Genomic DNA, 20,414 nt, shown 5'->3' with positions numbered 1-20,414 from the left:
ACGTAGCGCTCGGCTGCACCGCCCGTCTCCAGGCGGCGGCTCCTTCTCTCTCCTCTACCTAAGCGCTGGGGGCAGCTTTGCGAGGTGAAGAGCGTGGTTTGTTGCTGTCGGGGCGGGGGGGCTTGTTTGTTTGTTTCCTGCCCCATCACATTTTTATGATCGCAAAGAGGAAGAAGCCTTCAGGTCACCCGGAGAACTGCTCGTCCCGCAGACAAGGGCTCCTTTGATTGCCAGCAGCTTCGCTCTGCGGCGGCAGCGGCGAGCAGCCGGAGCAGGGAGCGTCCCGGGCTTTGATGTGCCGGCGATGCCGGCGCCCCGCGCTCCTGCCGCTGCCCGCGGGCGGGCCGGGCGCTGAGCCCCGCCAGCCCAGCCTGCGCGCCGCCTTCCCCGGGGACCCGCGGGCGCTGCCCCGCTGGCTCGGGGCGCCCCGCGCCGTCTTCGCCCGGCGCCGGTCGGGGATGTGTGTGGCGACCCCGGGGCCGGACCCCTCCGAGCGCCAGCCGGTGAGTACGGGGGCGGGGGCCGGGGGCCGGCGGGAGCGGGGCGGGCACGGCGGCGGGACGGACGGGTCCCCGCGTGGCTTCCCTGCGCCGGCCGTCCTGCGGGGATTTCTGACCGTCCCTAACAGGAGCCTCCGCAGCGTGCGTGCTCCGGGCACCGGGAAGTAGGGTTTCGCGGCGGCGTGCCGTCGGGTCGGGCTGCGGGACGGGACCGGCTCGGCCGTGGGTCGTGCCTCCTCCAGCAGCGCCCTGAGCCCGCGGGACGCCTGGGCGTCCGGCGCTGGCACGGCGGGGCTGAACCGCCGGGCGCTCCGCCGCCGCGGCGGAGCCGAGCGCCCTCCCCGCCCGGCCGGCTGCAGCCCGCGGCGGCCACGGCCCGCGGCCCCTCCCCGCCCGGGGCGGCCCGGCCCGCCCGGCCCGCGGCGCCGCCCAGCGGAGCCGGAGCCCTCGCTCGGGTGGGTTTCCAGCGGCAGCAAGGCTGTGCCGACGACCGCCGGTCAGGCTGAGCGCCGTCCCCTCCGTGTAGTGGGTACGGCGGGGAGAGAGTTGCTGGCCCACGAGTGGGGCTGACTGGCGTGACCTGTGCGTGGCACTTAGTCGTCCTTACTGGTTGTGTCGTGCTTTTAACTGCGCCTGGAGGTAGCTCATCTGCACGCTTTATGCTATGGAAGTTATTAAAAAAATCCTACCTATTCTTGTGACAGTCTAAATTTTCTGTAGAGACTACACTGAGAACCACATAAGCCACAAGTCGATTTTTAACATACACATCCCAAAAAATAAAGCTAATGTATTAACTCCCTATGCCACCTGGACCAGGATCAGTCAAAGTAATTTCAGCTGTCTGTTGTAGCTAAGCTTTAGTAGGCAGAGGGGATCACAGAGGCATTAAGAGAAAAGAAGAAAACCATAATACCTAGGCTTATATCTGCTTAAATTGTTCTTATAATTTTGCTGTGCTTGCAATTAGCACATAAAGCCTTTACCTGGTGTTTGTCAGTGCAGATGGGATAAGTTCTCTAAATAACTAGAGTAAAAATTAGTCAGTGGGATGCCTTCAAACATGAGGAACGCTCCTGCAGGAACAGAAAGATTAGCTCACATGGAAAAACTTAGCTGACTGCAAGGAACATATTTGCATGTGAAAGGTACAGTGTTTCTTGCTGCTCTAATGAACTGTGTTTTCAGTACTCTAAAGACACCATGAGAGTCAGAAGATAATAATTTCTTAAATTAGGCTCCAAGTATTCAGAGGATTCCGGGGACTGGTCAGTATTTAGTCAATATAAATAACATCTTTTGCTGCTTAATATGACTGGAAGTGAGAAGAATGGTTAATTTGCTTTTTTATTATCTATCCATTTATAGCTTACAGTTAATGCAGGGCAAATTTCCCTACAAAGCTCTTCCTTTTACATGGTTCTATGAGACTTCATTCCTGTGTCTCAGAAACCACTTGCTGATTTGACCAATAACCTACTCGTAAGAGAAAAATAGCAGCTCATGAGCAACATGAAAGCAGTTGTAATGGTCCCTGTAGGTTTAGAAAGACAGAGGCTGGGCACATTTTGCAGGGTTCCAGCTGCCTGAGCTATGGAAGACCTGTGATTCTGGCGCTGCCAGTCACTCCGTGCATCTTGGTGTCCAGGGAGTAGTGGCAAAAGGGGAGATGAGACTGAGATAAAATGTTCTCTCATTCATTTAGAGAAACAGTGTGATAGTACCCAAGGATCCACTGAGACAGGTATTGTGTAAACTTGTGCAACACTAAACCTGTTCACTTGGGTCCATAATACTGAGTTACTTGGCAGCTTTATTTTATTAATGAACATACACACTTTAGTGACATGTTTTTGCAGTGGAGGAGCTAGCACTTCGGGTGAGGTAGACATCAAAAAGGAAGAGAGTACTGGAAACTAGTGAAAAGGAATCAGGCAGAAACAGAAGGTCCAGAGGAAAAACAAAGTCTGGATATCTGAAAGATTGTAGCAGCTCGAGACAAAGATTAATACAAGCCAGCAATACAGTAAAACAGTTTAAAATAATTAAGTTCAAGTCTTAGACCTGAGCGGATGCGGAAACCGAGAAGGATTCCCTTAGTGTTGTTACACCAACTTACAGAGAGTGGGGAAGAAAGGGTGTGGTGAATAGAAGAGGACTCGAATGCCCTGGCTTGCACCACTGGTTGACCTTCTTGTGAGGGGTATGGTGAATGTAGGTGTTTCTCTTATTTATCCCAGTGGAACTCTCATATTCTTCCCTGTTGAGTGGAAAGGGTATGTACTCTATCTATGGATGTAAAGATCCCAAGGAAATGCTGTGAAAAGAAACTGTTGAGTTTTCATTGTGGAATACTGAGAAATACATTGCTGTATGTATAGGAATTTGAATATCTGTCAGTGGGGGAAAGTCTGGCCCTAAATAAATGGGAGCAGATGAAGAGAGACCAAAGAACTGTAGAACAGCATAGTGCAAAAGGTGGCCAAATTACCTCTGAAGAGCGACAGAAACACAATCTTAAAATCTATTGCATATACATTCCATGGGTGAGCGTGAGTCCATTCACAATCCCACCAGTTTTGCACATACATATTGTAGTTACTCCTAATTTACAGCGTTCTAACCTCAAAAGAGTGGACTTGGTCGCACTTCTTTAAAAATTACTGTGAAGACTCACTATCTTCACTGTGAATTTGACAGGCTCCCAGCAGAGCCTGAACTTTTTTTTCCTATTTTTAGAGACAGCTGTAAAGCTGTAGTCAAGAATTGCTTACATAATATTTTTTAAAATGACAGCGAAGCACAATGGCATATTTTGACCTTTGGCATTAGATAAGTAATTGGCAGATTAAGTTAATTTTTATTCAAGCAGGGAGACTTGCTTTTTGCTTGCTTGTGAACTCCTGCACCATCATACGAGATTAAACCACACGAGTAGGTTTTAAAAATAGGTTTGGTTAATTAGCCTCCCTTTTCTATTTGGTGGCCTCTTCATGTGAAGAAAGACAACTCTTCTGTTCTCCGTAAATGACAAGTAGCTCATGGTACGTACTTGTGTGTGTATGTGTGTGCATGCCCTTGAGACAAGAAGAGAATTTTTAATTTCATGACTGACATTCTAATGGTGTTACAAATAATTTGAAAACTCACCCAGAAAACATCTTTGTTGCTGTGAAGTTGAGGAGCCACTTTCAAGACCTATGGCTCAGCGTTAAGTCCTCCAGTGAATTTTCCCTTTTCCTTTTCAGACGCTGGGTTATGGGCAAGTCAGAAAGCCAGATGGATATAACTGAAATGAATACTCCAAAACCAAAGAAGAAGCTGCGATGGAGTGGCCTGGAGATAGGGCTAACTGTTGTAGTGATTCTGCTGGCTATTGTAGCGATCACAATGATAGTTCTGTATGCAACATATGACGGTGAGTGCACTTAAACTGTCTTTGGATGTACAAATACATATGAATATAAAAGTATTTTAAGAAAGTACAAAAAATGCTTTAATAATTAGAATCCAGTTATTAGTAAAAAAAATTTGAAGTTAAATCAGTCTTAAAACGTTGCATCAGAAAAGGCTGCCTTACATAGTATATATAGCTGCACTATCTAAAACATTAAGAAAATAAAATAATGAGGTCAGCTTAGAATTATTTGCCCAATAATAGAAAATTGTACCTTACCCAGTGTATAAAATTATATGATTAATAACTGCTACATCCTAACCACATTTTATATGTATGTCACTAGACAGTATGACATAATTATTTGAAATGTGAAGCTGCACCCACACTTATTGCTGGACCAAAAGCACAAAATTGCTTTTTTTCAAACAGAGACTAGATATTGTTCACACGAAGTTGTGGTAAACTCAAAACATCTCCTGCTCTGACTTAGCAATACTTCTGTTTGTAATTAATGCTTCTGTAAGCAAAAACCTCTACAAAATACAACACTGCTGAAGAAAACCAAACTACAGTGCTTCCTCCATATTCCTGTATATATATGAAAATCTTACTTTTTGCTTTTATGGGCGGTTGCAGCAAGGACTTTCAGTGAGTGTACTCATACTGAGAGGTTTTGTGATTCAGCAGGCATACTAAAATATTTGAAAATAATTCCATTCAGGGGTAAATACCCTGATAATTTTTGGAAAAGGTAATGCAGAGAAGCTAAAATTTCCATTTGGGGTCAAACTAGAATGTTTCTTTACACTGGAAATGAAATGCTTTGTTTCATTTTAAAGTACTTACTAATTTTGTTTAAACATTTAAAACTGGTTCAATTATGGAATGGAAAAATGCTGTAAGTCTGAAGTCTTATGAAGTCTGAAGTCTCAGACTTCAGAAGTCTCTGAGACTGAAGTCTCACAAGGAAACTTCTTCATGTTCCTGAACCTTGTATTTTGTTTAGAAGACTTCAGAGTGAATGTCTCAGAATTTTCAATTAATTCCTCCAAAATCTTTTTGTCATTGAAGGGCATCGCTAAATTCAAACTGACTTTGCAACTGCCTTCAGTCCATGTGCTATTTTTCTCTAAATTTATTCTTTGTTATAAAAATAATATTTTGCCCACCTCTGATTGATAAAACATTTTCTTCTGATGACTACAAAAACTCCACACGATGAGTGTATAGTACAGAATGACCCCAAAGGGATGAAAATGATGGTATTTTTTATAGCCTGATCCTATAAGTATTCACTTGCTGAGTGTAAGGTGTCCATTCACCTTTATGTGACTTTACTTTGCAATTAAATGCAATTCTAAAGTAACCGCCAATGAAAATAATATTTACAGTAGGTTTTATTATATTGACATTCAGTAAAGAATTAAGCATGTGATTGTATCCTCTTTTAGATGGGATTTGCAAGACATCAGACTGTATAAAATCAGGTAAGAATGAAAATATATACCTTTTAAATTAATTTATATATTTTTAAACAAGATTACCAGCATGTAATGTTCCCATCTGAGCGCAGACAAGTATGGGACACTGTGGTACTTCTAACCATTAACCATCTATTAACCCAAATAATTTTCTTAGCATATTTCTTCTGCAAATGTAAAATCTTGTGATGTGATATTGTCAGATCTTGCAAAGTCATCAGGGTCTGTCTAGTTTAAGACTTAGAAACAAGAATGCCTCCAGCTTCAGAAAATGCTCTAAGTCCATCAGAAGATGGTTCTTCACACACCCACCTCCAAGTCAGAATTCAAGCAGAGGCTGTGTCTCTGAAGAAGGTGCATAAAAAGAAAGTCTTGATCATTGGTAGCCATTAAAGATGCGATTCTACTGGTTGAGGAAGAAATTCCAGATTTTATAGTCTGACAAGCTAACTTCATCCTTCAGTAAAAGCTCCATTAAAAATTCTTAGTTTACAACCTGGTCTGAACTTTACTGGAAGGCTATTAAAATGCATCAGAGAAATGCTGAGTTCCATACTATGTATTCTCTTGTAGTATGTATCCTCCCTTCTCCCTCACCTATAGTTCTCTTATCCTTTCTGGTTTCTCCTCCAGATCAATTAATGCTGGTTTTCTTTCCTTACCTAATCTACTTCTAAATGTCCTCATTTAGATCAATTAATGCTGGTTTCCTTTCCTTACCTAATGTACTTCTAAATGTCCTCATTTTCTTTATAACATTTCCTCCACCTCATTAATACAGACTGATCCTAGGCTCAGAAGCAGCCTCTCTCATTCCTCAAAAGAAAGAAGCATTTAGCTGACTGCGCCAACATATATTTCAAAGGGGCTCTATGCTAGCTCTGCCCTGCTTCCTCCTTTAATGCCATTTTCCATGGTCAAACAGGTGACAGTTCTTCATGCCCTTGCAGCAGTCTTCTCCAAGTCAGGAGAGCCATACATTGCCAGTGTATAATCACCTTCTTATATCTGCATACCCCTATAACAGATCTCTTGTTTATGTGTTCTTTCTGAGAAGCTTCTGAAGATGGGACCTCTGAAACTACTCTCTTGGTGTTACTTTCTGGCAGGCATTCCTGTTTTGCTTTCTCCACCCCTGTAGAATAACGTGGCCTCACAGTTCACAAAGGCTGTGGCCCGGTCACAGAGGGCGGCAAGAAATCTAAAACGGAAGGTCAGAACATGGATCACTTCCCAGCACCCACATTGTGACCTCTCAGCTTACCAAGCAATCATCCTGCATTTTGTTCAACTTGCCACTGAAAAGCATCATAAACATTCTAATAGCTTTGTGTTATCTTCACATCAAGTGGAACTCGTAACTTCTGTGTAGGTTCTGTACATCATGACTGGCCCCTCTGGAAGTTAAGAGAAAACACAGCCCTAGGAGAAGCCAGAGACCCAGTATGTCAACAGGAGACACAGGAAAGGTGGTGAGGAGTCATAAAGGATTTGACAGTCAACATGCAAGAAAAACCTACATGCTTGCAAGCTAAAGTATATATATAATTTAAGTACAGTTGCTAAGGAATCTGAGGTGCACAACACCCCATGGGAGGCTTCCAAAAGGCCCCATTAGCCCCCATTTAGATGTGCAAATGTGCCAGAAACAGTGTAGAAAGGTGATTGTATTGGTTTCCTTACTTCCATGGGACTACTTGGTTTTGGTCTCATTTTAGACAGTAGCCAAAGTAGCTAGGGTAGTTGCCCCACACCTCAGTCCTACTGGAGTCATCCATTGGTGAAGCTCCAAGGCAATCCATTACCTGAATTAACTGCATATTGCCATCAGGACGGTATAAGTATCTTAAAGGATTTATTTCAGGTGGTCATCACTGTCTTTTAATTACACTTCCAGGGTGTTTTTTTGCCACCAAGAAAGCTCATGTTGTGGTTTGAAAAATGATCATATTAGTCATCTGCTTGATTTTTTTAAATCTCTGGTGATGCTCACTTGCAGCTAAATATTTATGCGTATCTGTTAAAAAGAACATAGGCCATGTAATGATGAGTGAACTCAAAAAGAAAAAGCAGTAAGACGTTTGGAGAAGTAAGACATAATGTAAACTGAAGATCTAGCAAGAAGTGGCTAAATAAATTAAGCAGAATAGTTGTACTCTTTTATGCTTCCGTTAAAAGATCTAACAGCATGCAAATATTTAAGGGAATAAATAAACATTCTTACCTAATGTTAGATTCTCAATATCGAAGTAAAATTGGGAAGACATTACAGTAGGGACATTGAGGGGAAAAATGGCAGGCTTACAAAATTACAAAACAGGGTGAAGAAGGAGCATTTAAAAAAAATATAAATTGCCTCAATTCAACAGAGATAATCACGGTGAGGCACTGGTGAGGCTGCATGTTGAATACTGTGTTCCATTTTGGGCGCCTCACTGTAAAAAAGACATTGAGGTGCTGGAGCGTGTCCAGAGAAGGGCGATGAAGCTGGTGAGGGGTCTGGAGAACAAGTCTGATGACGAGCAGCTGAGGGAGCTGGGGTTGTTCAGCCTGGAGAAAAGGAGGCTGAGGGGAGACCTTATCGCTCTCTCTACAACTACCTGAAAGGAGGGTGTAGCGAGGGGGTGTTGGTCTCTTCTCCCAAGTAACAGGCGATAGGACAAGAGGAAATGGCCTAAAGTTGTGCCAGGGGAAGTTTAGATTGGATATAAGGAAAAATTTCTTCACCGAAAGCATTGTCAGGCATTGGAACAGGCTGCCCCGTGGAGTGGTAGAGTCGCCATCCCTGGGGATATTTAAAAGATGTGTAGATGTGGTGCTGAGGGACATGGTTTAGTGGTACTTGGCAGTGTTGGGTTAATGGTTGGACTCGATGATCTCAAAGGTCTTTTGCAACGTAAACAATTCTATGATTCTATGAAATATAAAAGGGAAAAAAAAAAGGGTAGATAGACTAAAATGTCCCAAAAATAGAAATGTACAGTTTGTTTCTAATGTTATAATCTCTTTGGATTTTACATTAAATATAGCTTTATTTTATTGACTCATTTACTCACTATCATCTGCCCCATATTCTACAAATTGTCTAGTTCAAACAGTACAAGAATAAGTCTAAAAGAAAGGGTGAGAATTCAGTCTCAAAACATGTAAAATGCTAGAGTAATGCTATAAATGTATTCTATCAAAGTGTTTCCTACTGGCAGGAGAATAAGCTGTTTGACATCACAGAGGTTTTCTGTAATCCACATTCTGCTGTCCCTATGTAGGACATGAAAACTGATCCACTGCAGCCAGGGGAACTACTCTTGTGGGTGACTACTACTACGTGTGCTAGAACTGCACGCTCCAGCCTGGAACACATAAAATTTACAACCGGGCAAAAGACAGGTTTTGTATTTTACCAGGTGTTAATTCATTATGTTATTTACATACCATACTGTAAGAGTCCTCGGAGGCAACCAGTGTATCTGATTAAATTTATAATTTAGAATTAAGTTTTAGCTGTGGGTCTATACCTCAAATAAGATCTAAACAGATGCAAAAGCAATGATGTCAAATGCGGGAGCCCCCACATAAAGTTCAGATATGCCAGCCATTACAGAACTATCAGTTCCAAATATGGCATCTGTCTGTAAATGATACAGAATGGATAGCTCTAACCAAAGCTGGGAATAACCAGCTTGAATTTAAAATTGTTATTTATTAACTGAGCCAGGATTTCCATGTCCCACCACAGTATAATGCATTTAAGGTAGAAACTGCTATTGATGTGCAGGGCCTTCTCCACACTTACATGGACATTAAATGAAATATAGTCAGGTTATGAAAAAGGGAGGCACGTGTTGGCAAGGACGTAATAACCTAGAAGACCTGTTTGAATTGGCGGTCACTAGAGTGAGTGAGTTTTCGGCTCCAGAAGCAGTTCACACGGTGAACTAGGAGCCCAGAATGGTTAGCTGGCATCTGCTCAAGCCTTCAGTGCTCAAAGAGCTTCAAAAATAGTTCAAAGAGTTTGTCAGAATTATATAATTCAATAACAAAATAAATTAATATTTTAAAAATGCAATGTAAAGTGCTTAAACCAGAGAAATAAATTGTATTATTGCTGTTTAATAATAATATTACTGGAATGAATCTACAAGTTTAATATTACTTTAAATCAGGATTTCACAACAGTTCTTTGTTTCTTCCAGACCGTGTAGGATGACATACAGGAAAAGTTAGACAGATACAGATAGAAAGCAAGTACTAACTTCGGAAAATTATGGAAATTGTATTTCAAGAAATATAATTGGGAATAGACATTAAGTGAAATGGTAATGCCTTACACCAGAACCGACCATACTGTGACAGGTTTTTGCAATTAATTTCAAAATTTTGCAATAGGTACAAGCCACTGAAAAAGAATAAAATGCAGATACTAACAGAATTTATAGTACATTTAATAAAGGAGCTTCAAATAAATGACCAGAAGAAAAACTGTAATGAAAATTCAATTGGTTATATACAGGGTAAAATATTAGTAACTGCATAACAATGTTACCAAGGTTTGTGAAATCCTTTGCAGTGTGGCACAGGAATATACCATGTAATTTGTACGTTTGAACATTTTTTGAATAAGCTGACATACTCTCTGCTAATTTTCCTGAGCTCAGACAGCACAGACTGATGAGAATAGGGAATTTTGATCTCTCTCATATCAATTTCACCTAGGTAAGCATACTGTGTTTCTCCTATATTCCCCCCAGGTCACTGGTTATGTCAGCTTATATTACTTTATTTGTAAGCTATTAAAGCAACAACTGACAATCAGGAGTACTACAATAAAATTAATCATTAAAAGAAATTGAGATTAGGCTCTACATTCTTCAGTGACAGGAAACTGAATAAACAAGTGAAAATAGGAACAAACCCAAACACTGATTCATCAAAGCAATACTGAGGACTAATGGAAAGTATACTATGGATTATTTGTATGTGTATTAATTGACCTGTATTGTATTAACAATAACAAAATATTCATCAGTCTCACAGTTATTATTGCCAGAGCAAAAACATCTCAGTGTGTATAGCCATGAACTTACCATCAAGCTTCTCTGGACACAAGGTATCGACTTATAAATGACTTAGAGGATGCTTAGGATTCTGTCCAGCCTAATTGGTCCCCCTGACTTTGAAGAGGCAGTTCATGTGTCATTATGCTTCTGGTTGATAATAAAATCACATTTCATTGATTTTAATATATCCATGATATCAGCCAAATAATGAATGGTTATCTTGGGGTTCAGATGTGCAAATTACACTTTTGAGTATTCTTGAGAATACTTAATACGTGTATTTTGCACAAAGCCCTAAGTGAAAGACTACAGTTCCCATGACTGAGCTCGTTCTGTTTGCAGTATTTAAACTTCAAGTTTTGATAAAATTTGATGAGCTAATACTGGCTATCCTGGACTCTACAGGAGAAACATTATGATAGATGATTGGTTTTGTGTCACAGTAGTAGGTAAGGAAGATTAAACATATACTGACTACAAATAGAGCAACCTGATTCCACAGTTAAAGCAAGGTTTGATGTTACATCGACTGTTAATAATTTCTCACATTTATGCAAGATGTGCATTTCGTGTTGTTTTCTTTTGTTGTTTTGGGTTTTTTTTTTGAAAAAGTGACAAGAGCCATTTTTTCTTGGTGTTATAGATTTCTCTATCCTACCACTACTTTTTGGCAGGGCTGGCACACTGCTCTGAACGAGCCAGCTATGATGTCCGGTCCTGGCTATTAAAGTCTTTGTTGCTGGATTAAGACAAGCCACAATAATCCAAGGGACCATGCTGCCTTTCAGATGCTGCGAAGAGCAGCTGAGAGATTTGTAAGGATACCCTTAAAACAAGAGATGTTAGTAATAATTAGCAATCTTCCTCTTTTACAGCAAATAAATGGAGCTAGGACGGGAATAAAGTGCACCATTCAAAAATATTCCCCTTCCCCTGAATGAAATAGGACAAACTAGACAGAAACAAGTACCAGAGTTTACAGAATCACAGAAGAGTTGGGGTTGGAAGTGACCTCTGGAGATCACATCCAAAGGCCCTGCTTAAAGCAGGGTCAACTAGAGAAAGTTGCTCGGGATCTTGTCCATCAGGTTTTGATTATTTCCCAGATGGAGACTTTGCAACTTCCCTGGCAACCCATTTTAGTGTTTGACCACCCTTATAGTAAGAAGTTTTTTCTTATGTTCAAAAGGATTTATTTTTTTTTCAAATTTCTGTATGCATCCATTGCCTCTTGTCCAAGTTTACAGGCAGAGGGGAAATTCCTTGCTCTAATAGACTGCACAGTAGGACCGGATGCTTGGCTTTCTCAAGAACGGGCAAAAAGCACGTGTCAAACTTAGTAAAAACATGAGTGAATTTCACAATCTCTGGCTGTTGGCATGATCCTGTATCCTTTCAAATTGAAGTCAGCCAGCCATTGTCTTCAGAAGGAAAAGAATCGGGTGCTAGACACTGTACCTATTTCCACAGCGGTTTTTATGCTTCTTAAGCAGTCTAAAATTGAAAATGCGTGTGTTCATGGCTTTTTCCATTTTCCAAGCACTGGAGCATTGTAAAACCATCAGATGTTGGCCTAAAATATAACACTTTTAAGCCAACTGAAGATCCCAAGAAAAATAAGGGGGGAGGGCAGGAAAGGCAAGTCAACATAAATACTACATAGCTTGTCTATTCACCTCTCATTTCCACCAGCATAACAGATGTGGAAAATATTCAAAGTACTGGAGAAATAACTACAAATATTTGTCTCACCCATGTGGAAGGAATGAACACTTGAAATCACAAGCCTCACCATTTACTAAAAATAATGACTGAAAAATGGGAAGGATGTTCAGTATCCTGGGAAATTCAGAGGTATCACTAGCTCTTGCTTGACTCTGAGCATCTCTCCTTCTGTGAGAGACTATGTTAGCATATTAGTGGTGAAAGCAGTCTAGGTAGAAGAGGAATACAAAAAAAGAAAAAGCACAGAAGGTTTATGAACAGCAGCTTGGAATCTCTCATCAAGGAATCAGATTTCACTAGAGAATCCCGTGTCACTATCAGTCAGTGACCGGTTAGTCTTTGATGAGCCGCTTCAAGAGGGTCAATAGGGGCAGCAAGAGGCAGGATCAGCTCTAGAATAAAATGTGGAATAAGTCTAAAAAATAAGTCAAAAAAATGTACATTCAGGAAAGCATTAATAGGAAAACTTGACAAGAACTTAAACAGTACAACAAAGTCATTACTTTATTGAAATAGATTGGATTCAGCTGAGCCCATATCATACTTAATTACTTAAATTACATTACAGTGGATACTTCACCTCTGATATTTTGTGTGCTTTTAAATTCACCACATTTCAATACAAAGAATTTTAAGTCAATAAATGAAAAATCTTCATTTTATTTAAAATGGAGCAACTACTCACAGAGAGTAGAAACATTAGAGTCAGTTTACCCATCAGTAAACACAGGCAACAGAAAAGTATATATGTTATGGGCAGTAAAGGAATAATAATTTGTTACTCACTGATATTTTGTTTGGTCTAGAACATTCAAGTAGGCTTAAGCCTATTCTAAACTAAAGGAAATATATTTATTACTTCCCTCTTCGGAGCAAACAAATGTATTCATTTATTTTCTCTAAAAATTCTTTTATGTCTTGTCTCGTATTACAGCAGCCCGAATCCTTGAGAACATGGACACCACTGCAAAGCCTTGTGATGATTTTTACCAATATGCCTGTGGAGGATGGCTTAAGAGGAACGTCATTCCAGAAACCAGCTCCCGTTATAGTAACTTTGACATTTTAAGAGATGAACTAGAAGTTGTTTTAAAAGGTCAGTGGGGTTTATGTTTGTGGACTATATAAAGTTTCTTCTTTGGCTTACATGTTATTCTAATAAGATGTGGTTGTCTAGCAAAGCTTAAAATACTACCAAATATTTCAGTTTCTTTGTGCTTGATTCAGGACAAATCTACCACAAACTGTTTGCTTGGAGAATGCTGTGGAAGTTATGCTGTTGTGTCTGACACTGGAGCGGAGTTGACCAGACCTGACCTGTCTGGTATCTGGACTCTGTGTGCTCATCTGCATATTATAACAACTGAAATCTGTATCACTACCCTCATACGCTAACAACAGCAGCCAAGCTAGGTGAAGAAGAAGGAAGTGTGTCTAGGTCAGATGAAATGCTGGAACTTGCTCTCTGGCAGCCCTGTGTCCTGCATATCTGTATTTCATCAGCTAAATCTCAAAGAGCGGGCCAACAATTTTCCAACTAGTCACATGATAAATTCACAAATATTCCTTGCAGCCGAGGACATCATCCGTCGATGCAGGAAGTCTGCAGGCAAGTCGGCCAGGCAGGATCAGGCTCAGCAAGGTAGAAGGCCTGGTCCAGCATGCCTGTAAGGACCATGGGCAAGGGGGGCTGACCTGGACTGCACAGGGTGGAGACACCAGATGAGGTTTCTTACAGTTCAGACCACACCTTGAACACAGCTAAACTCCTGGCTGCAGTGAAGAGACTGCAGATTAGAATTACAGGAAAAGATGGTTACAGGCTGGTCAGTGCAGTTAGAGCCTGCTGGTACACGTAGGCCCTGACAGCAGTTCTCTTCATACAATAGCCTGGTCACCTAAAAACTGTCCCTGAAAAATCAGGGTATTTGTATTTTGCCAAGGGTGATCCAGAGATTACTTCCCTGACTCCTTTATGCTTAACATATTAACACAGACTGATATAATTGCAAGCCATTTAATCTCCAGAGCTTTTTCCCCTCAGCTTTTGAAAGGCAAAGCTTCCCCGGAATCTGAGATGGATGGGGAGCACTTACCAGCCACCATCTGGTCCTCAGGATGGTATCCTCTATGATTCCTTCAGTATCTTTCCAATTAAGATCAGGTATTATATATTTGCTGTCTGTGTGTTTCAGATGTCCTTGACGTACCAAGCAATAACGATATAACAGCAGTGCAGAAGGCAAAAACTCTGTACAGATCATGCATAAACGAAAGTAAGTGTCTCTTGAATTTAGTGCATGTAGGATATATAAATATAATCCAAAAAATCCCATCTTCAGAGGCAGCTATACCTATATCCTAGTTTCTCTGCATAATTTTCAGAAATTCTTAGTGAAAACTAAAATGTATCCATTCTATAGAGTCAACTAAGAATGTCAGCAGTAAAATTAGTACCGTTTCTCCTGTTTTACTTGCTTTGATATTTTAGGTGAGATTGTATTACTCTTCAGTTACCAGTTTGCTGCAGATATTTAATCTCAAATCATGTCAGTCAAATACTAGTTAATTTCTTTTGCAGAAATTATCAGGGATGATGTGAAAAATAATTGGCACACCAGGCTCCTAGAAAGACATGGAGATAATTTATTTCAAGAATTTGAGTTAGATGCTGTCAGTAGAATGAGGAGCAGTAAAACAGTTAACAGTGCTTCCTAAATCGCATGTTTTTATAATGTTATTATTACTTCTCAAAACTATTTTTTCAAGCTATCTGCAGAGTGAAAGTACAATAGTTCTTCAATGTCATGGTTGCAAGGATTTGCATAGGCTGTTTGCAGTCATGACTGAAACTTGTTTTAAAATTAAATGCTAAAGCACAGTCATACATCAGAGCATACTCTATTGTGGTGATGGTGAAAACATATTTCTCAGCTTCATTATTCTGAACACATTATAATAGTATAACATTTGTGTGTTTTAAAATGGCCTGATAACTCATTTTGTTTTTTCCAAAAGCTACCATTGATAGCAGAGGTGGAAAGCCTTTAATCAGGTTATTGCCAGATGTATTTGACTGGCCGGTAGTAACAACTAACTGGGATTCTTCCTATGGTAAGATAATCTGTGTTTATTTCCTTTACAATTAAAATTTCTATATCTTTGCACTTTTCATTGCTTATCAAAAATAGAGACTGAGTGTACCTTTCATTTGCTTAGGTACTGCTTGGACAGCTGAGACAGCTATTGCACAGCTGAACTCCAAATATGGAAAAAAGGTCGTTATTAATTTTTTTGTTGGCACAGATGATAAAAATTCCTCAGCACATATCATTCATGTAAGTCTCCCTGGGTCGCATTGCCTTGTTAATCATAAAAATGCAGAGAAATAACTAGAAGCATAGACGTAAATTAACAGAGTAAGTTGTAGATGAATTTGTGAATCTATGTAGTTTTCAAACTTAAATTACCAGTTTCACAGTGCACTGTCAGTTCTCAAAGTTAACGTCTTTATTCTGTGCTCTTGTACACTGTTATTCTCAGTGAGATGAGAATAACGGAGACATATATAGATGTACAGACACAATTTATGTGTACACTGGACAGAAGACAGACATGATCTACTTATATACACATGCAAGCAAATAAATAAACATGATTTCCTTACCATGTACTTCAGACAGAAAGCTCTGTCACTGAAAACCTGGGCTCCAGTCCCAAATGGCAGAAAGCCCACAAAGGGAGTTGTGTTTTTACAAGGTATTCAGATGCCCAAGTGCTATCGGGACCTGCAGGCAGCTGGCACAGATACGAAATTTGCATAAGGAGTATGCCGAGAGTGCCCAGCCTGTGAATGTAAGACGATCTCTGAAAATGGAAAATCCAGAGGAAGACAGTATTACGTATGGTGAATCTTCAGCATTTACTCCTGAGATGCAACAGTTAAAAGAGCAAGGTCTAATCTTTCTTGTCAATGGGTGGATAGATCCTTGACTACTTTGCATGTGTGAATTTCAAAGGTGCAAGTAACTGCCTTGCCTGTCCGTGGACTGTTCTGTCTTCTGTACACCCACTATTTTCACACTGGTTACATGTAGCACACATTGTTCAGCAACGCAAAAGAGAAGACTGAGAAGACAGACAAAAGGTATAAGGAGAGTGAAAAGAATTAGAGGGCAACAGGATGAGAGAGAAACTCCCCTGCGGCTGGAAGATAGTTTGGCAAGAGTCGCATCAGCGACCTGTAATTGACCAAAGAATAGTACAATGCTATACGATTTTGTCCTTAAGCACTTTTTAATTTTTATTTGAATTTATAGATTGATCAGCCTGGACTTGGCCTGCCTTCGCGGGACTACTATGAATGCACGGGTGCATACAAAGAGGTAAGAAGCAGCTGACAGATCACTGACTACATTTTAGAAGTTTTAGCCTATATTTTCAAGGCAGACATATCCTCAAGAGTGGGGATAGGCAGAGAGCAGGAATAGCCTTTCCCCAAAGAGATTCCAATGCTGCCTCTTGGAAACATCACTGGGAGAACTGGGGAAACTGGAATAGAAAGGTAATAATGATGAGCATTTAAACAAGGTTGAGCTGCAGGTCAGAAATGCATGTGTGACAGACTGGAGAAAGAAGTTCTAACATGGGTAAGTGTGCAAGAAGTCAAGAGAGCCAAAAGGGAAATGAACAGGATTCAGAGAAAGGAGATTAAGGGCAAGTAGAAATAAGTTAGGTAAGAATGGGAGGGAGCCTAACAAGTGTCCTAAAGATGAGGTGTTATAATTATTATGCCATAAATGTTAGTGACCTAGTTTGATCTTCCTGGCTACACTAGTAGCCAAGGGGTTTTTGTCTAAGCTCCAGTTGCCAGTACGTACCAATTGTCTGCACTGGATGAGAAGACTGCATGTTCCTCTGGCATCACTACACCTTGGACTGTCTCCCTTCCTGTTCCCCCTTCCCTTCTCTTCCATTCCTCTTGTAATCATCAAACATATATCTGGGAGAAAAAATAGTAGCTTTTCCACACAATTACTGTATGATTATGCAAGTCAGAAGAGGAACAGCTACTTGACTTTTCAGGCCCTCTTGGAAGGAAATAAATATGACACAATTTAGCTTTGTTACACAGCTTCTGCCAGGCTTCACAGCTGAAGCAAGAGGTACCTCATAACTGTCGAAGTTGTATTAAGACAGAATATGAGTGCTTATGGATCACCCCTGTTCTGTCACTACAAAAAGAATGCTGTTTATGAACTATGATCGACTGGCGTTGATTGGCAAGTGCTGCAGGTGTCAGTGGAGTCCAGGTGGACTAATGATATCACTAATAGGCTTAGAAAGAAAAGAACCATTCAGAACCAGACATACTTTTCTGCATGAAATATCTGAAAAGATCACAGTCCCCTAAGTCAACTGCTGACTAAAATGACTGCTGACAGCAGCTGAAGTATGTGATATTGTAGAAGTTGCTTCAGATACCTAAAATCTCATATGGTTTTCTTTAATTCATGTTTAGTTATTTTTCGTACGCATTTTCACTAACCTGTTAGCACTGACATTGTGTATCCCTTATTGCTAATCTTCGATGTGCTTTAAGTCCTTGAGAGCTGAAGCCTATGTATTTGCTGAAGTCATGTGGTAGCCGAAACTGCTACCAAAGTAACCTTTAATTAGACAGTTTTCTTCTGTGTAATTAAACGGAGAAGCAATAAGAAAGCATACAAAACATTCTGGTTTTGTAGGTATTTTGCTGACATGCTAACAATTAATACTGTAATACTGATTACATTTAATTACAGATCATATGCTAGTAAAAACAATTATTACCCTATTAACTGTTCAGTTACACTGTTATCACGTTATGGCCTTTAGGAGCTGGCTTATGTATCACAATTTGCTCCCTTCCTTGTATTACATTGACTGCAGCACTAAAACACAATTCCTATTCTAATCTCTGACCTACCAGAAAGTATGATACTACTTTCCACTGCTGGAAAGTAGAGGAAGTATTTTTAAAAAAACAGATTTATCACTGAAAGGCAGATTCATAATATTCTTACAAGCATGAATACTTCAAGCAGGAGACGTTCCTCCTTTCAGTCCCTGTGCTCTGATAGCAGCCTTTTCTTGGCTTTGTTTCCTGCTGTGTCATTCTACTCTTTGAACTGTACGTAGCAAACAAGGTATCTGCCTCCTGCACTTTAACCTCTGGCTTTGTCAGGACTCCCCACCACAAAGCTACAAGTGGAATCTGTGAAAAAGATATTTTTACAGTCGTTTTCTCTTGTAAGATAGATGACGACTCTCCTCATATAGGAGTTATTCTGACATCCAAGTACCCACTTTTTTGGCCTAAAATGCAGATCATTGTATGGTCAGGTAGCAAAGGCCAAAAATAAAGTCCATTGATTAGTACCTGAAGATCTCTGTTGACTGACTTACTTACTGTTTGGTCTATATTGAACTTTTATAAATTGTATTTGGAATCTTAAAATGGTATTTACAGGCTTGGCATACACTCTCCTTTTTGACTTCTTGTAGCTGTCAGTGGTTTCACGGGCTTTTCTCTTTCTGGTAAAATAATCTCTCTTGATTAAAAATAACACTTCAGTCCTTTAAGATGCTGTGAGCAACCTGTCATTTTGAAGTTTGCTGTCAGTATTTTCCGTGAGCTGCTCAGAGCTTTCCGGCGCACACAGGCTTTTCAGCACAGCACTGTTGGCAGGTAGGGGAGGCTGACAGGAGATGGATGGCAAGGAAGGTACGCATCAGAACGGCTGTATAAAGGTAGCTTTCAATAAAGGGGTGCGTCCTCCTGCCTTAGGAGCTGAACACACCAAAATACTTCTATTAATAAAGTTGATGACATGCACACCTTATTAATCCTGGGTTTTATCACTGTTTTAGTAGATTATGCTATTTTGCATAAAATAGATTTATTATTAGATAGCTAATATAATAATATGTATTTTTATTTGCATTTAAAAATCATATTGAAAACAGCATTTCTGTTGATAGAAAAATGAGTGTGGCTTAAAAAGGAACTAGTTCCATAAAATGTAATGAGATCTGTAGAGATTTGACATTTAAGAGAATATAATTCCATATTTCCATTCTAATCCTTGGTGAATTCTGATATGTGAAATTTAATATATACTATATTGTCTATAGTGTATCTAAGTATACTAAATTTAGATACAGCAACATGATTTCTAAATGTTGCAAGAAGCAATAGAGAAGGTACACTGTTTCTGGGAATAATTTTCCCACAATGCTAATTCAACACGGTCAATCAGCATTTCTCTCAGTTTTATGTTTCTGGGAACATTGCTCTTTGGAAGAGGTATTTTTGGAAGTTGTAATTAAAGTGAGCTAGAAAAAACACAGGTGATGGTTTAAATATGGATGTATAAATGCCTCATTTTAAATAATGAAAACACAGTGCAGTAGTTGAGACAGTTTAGCTGTGAGCAGTGCTACAAATTATACAGCAATTTTCCATGTGGGAATTTTCAAAGTTAATTTCTATTTGTCCTTTAACAGTATTTCAGCATAAATTACTACTAAACTATTTAAGAAAGGGATGAAGAACTGTAGTTCATGAAAATAAAATCTCAAAGATAATCAAGGTATGCTACACTTTGAAGAGTTGTGTGTTTAAAATATTTGTATTTTTTCCTGCAGGCATGTTCTGCCTATGTTGATTTCATGATTTCTGTAGCTAAGCTAATCCTACAAGAAAAAAATGTTTCTTTCATTGAGAGTGACATTTCTGAACAAATGAAAAGAGTTATGGACCTGGAGAAAGAGATTGCCAATGTAAGAAAAACTTTTTTAAAGTATCCTTTAAATAACTGACTTTTTTCTTAATCCCTAAGAAAGCTAACTGTAAGCCGAGTTGTTAAGTTACTTGCTAATGTTATTTTGTGGGACAAAAAGTTGACCAAAAATGTATGGGGCCTGGAACACCTAAGAGGAATATACAAATAATAAGACAGACATGCCTTCTAACGAGCAAGGGAAAATATTTGAGTTAGCTGTTTTCCAAATAGCAAAATGTTTTATCCTAATCCGTTCACAGAAGCCCTTCAAGAGAAGAAAGAGCGAGCAGACAGAGACAGACTTGGTTTCTGTTTAGTCTGTTTTAGAAAGTGAGTTTCAGGAGATGCTTTCCGGCATCTTCTCCCCTTGTCCTTTCCCCCCACCCCGGGCTGTTTGGTTATCAGAGCAGTAGGTTCCCAGCCCT

At 40.0% G+C, this 20,414-nt stretch overlaps 1 protein-coding gene across 1 annotated transcript in view; it reads left to right on the top strand.

Annotated features, from left to right (window-relative positions):
* Nucleotides 1-452: 452 nt before the first annotated feature.
* The window catches only part of MME (membrane metalloendopeptidase), a 50,288-nt gene continuing 30,326 nt past the window's right edge, over nucleotides 453-20,414 (top strand). The window contains exons 1-9 of the mRNA XM_074153342.1: nucleotides 453-503; nucleotides 3,749-3,918; nucleotides 5,352-5,387; nucleotides 13,098-13,259; nucleotides 14,359-14,439; nucleotides 15,182-15,277; nucleotides 15,383-15,501; nucleotides 16,483-16,548; nucleotides 19,853-19,987. Of these exons, the coding sequence (XP_074009443.1) occupies nucleotides 3,759-3,918; nucleotides 5,352-5,387; nucleotides 13,098-13,259; nucleotides 14,359-14,439; nucleotides 15,182-15,277; nucleotides 15,383-15,501; nucleotides 16,483-16,548; nucleotides 19,853-19,987 (855 nt within the window). The 5' untranslated portion in view covers nucleotides 453-503; nucleotides 3,749-3,758. The remainder of the gene's footprint in view (nucleotides 504-3,748; nucleotides 3,919-5,351; nucleotides 5,388-13,097; nucleotides 13,260-14,358; nucleotides 14,440-15,181; nucleotides 15,278-15,382; nucleotides 15,502-16,482; nucleotides 16,549-19,852; nucleotides 19,988-20,414) is intronic.

Source organism: Numenius arquata, chromosome 9 (genome assembly GCF_964106895.1).
Source record: "Numenius arquata chromosome 9, bNumArq3.hap1.1, whole genome shotgun sequence".
NCBI classification, from domain to species: Eukaryota; Metazoa; Chordata; class Aves; order Charadriiformes; family Scolopacidae; genus Numenius; species Numenius arquata.
Note: the sequence above shows the minus strand (reverse complement) of the source record. Positions and strands in the feature narration are given on the sequence as shown.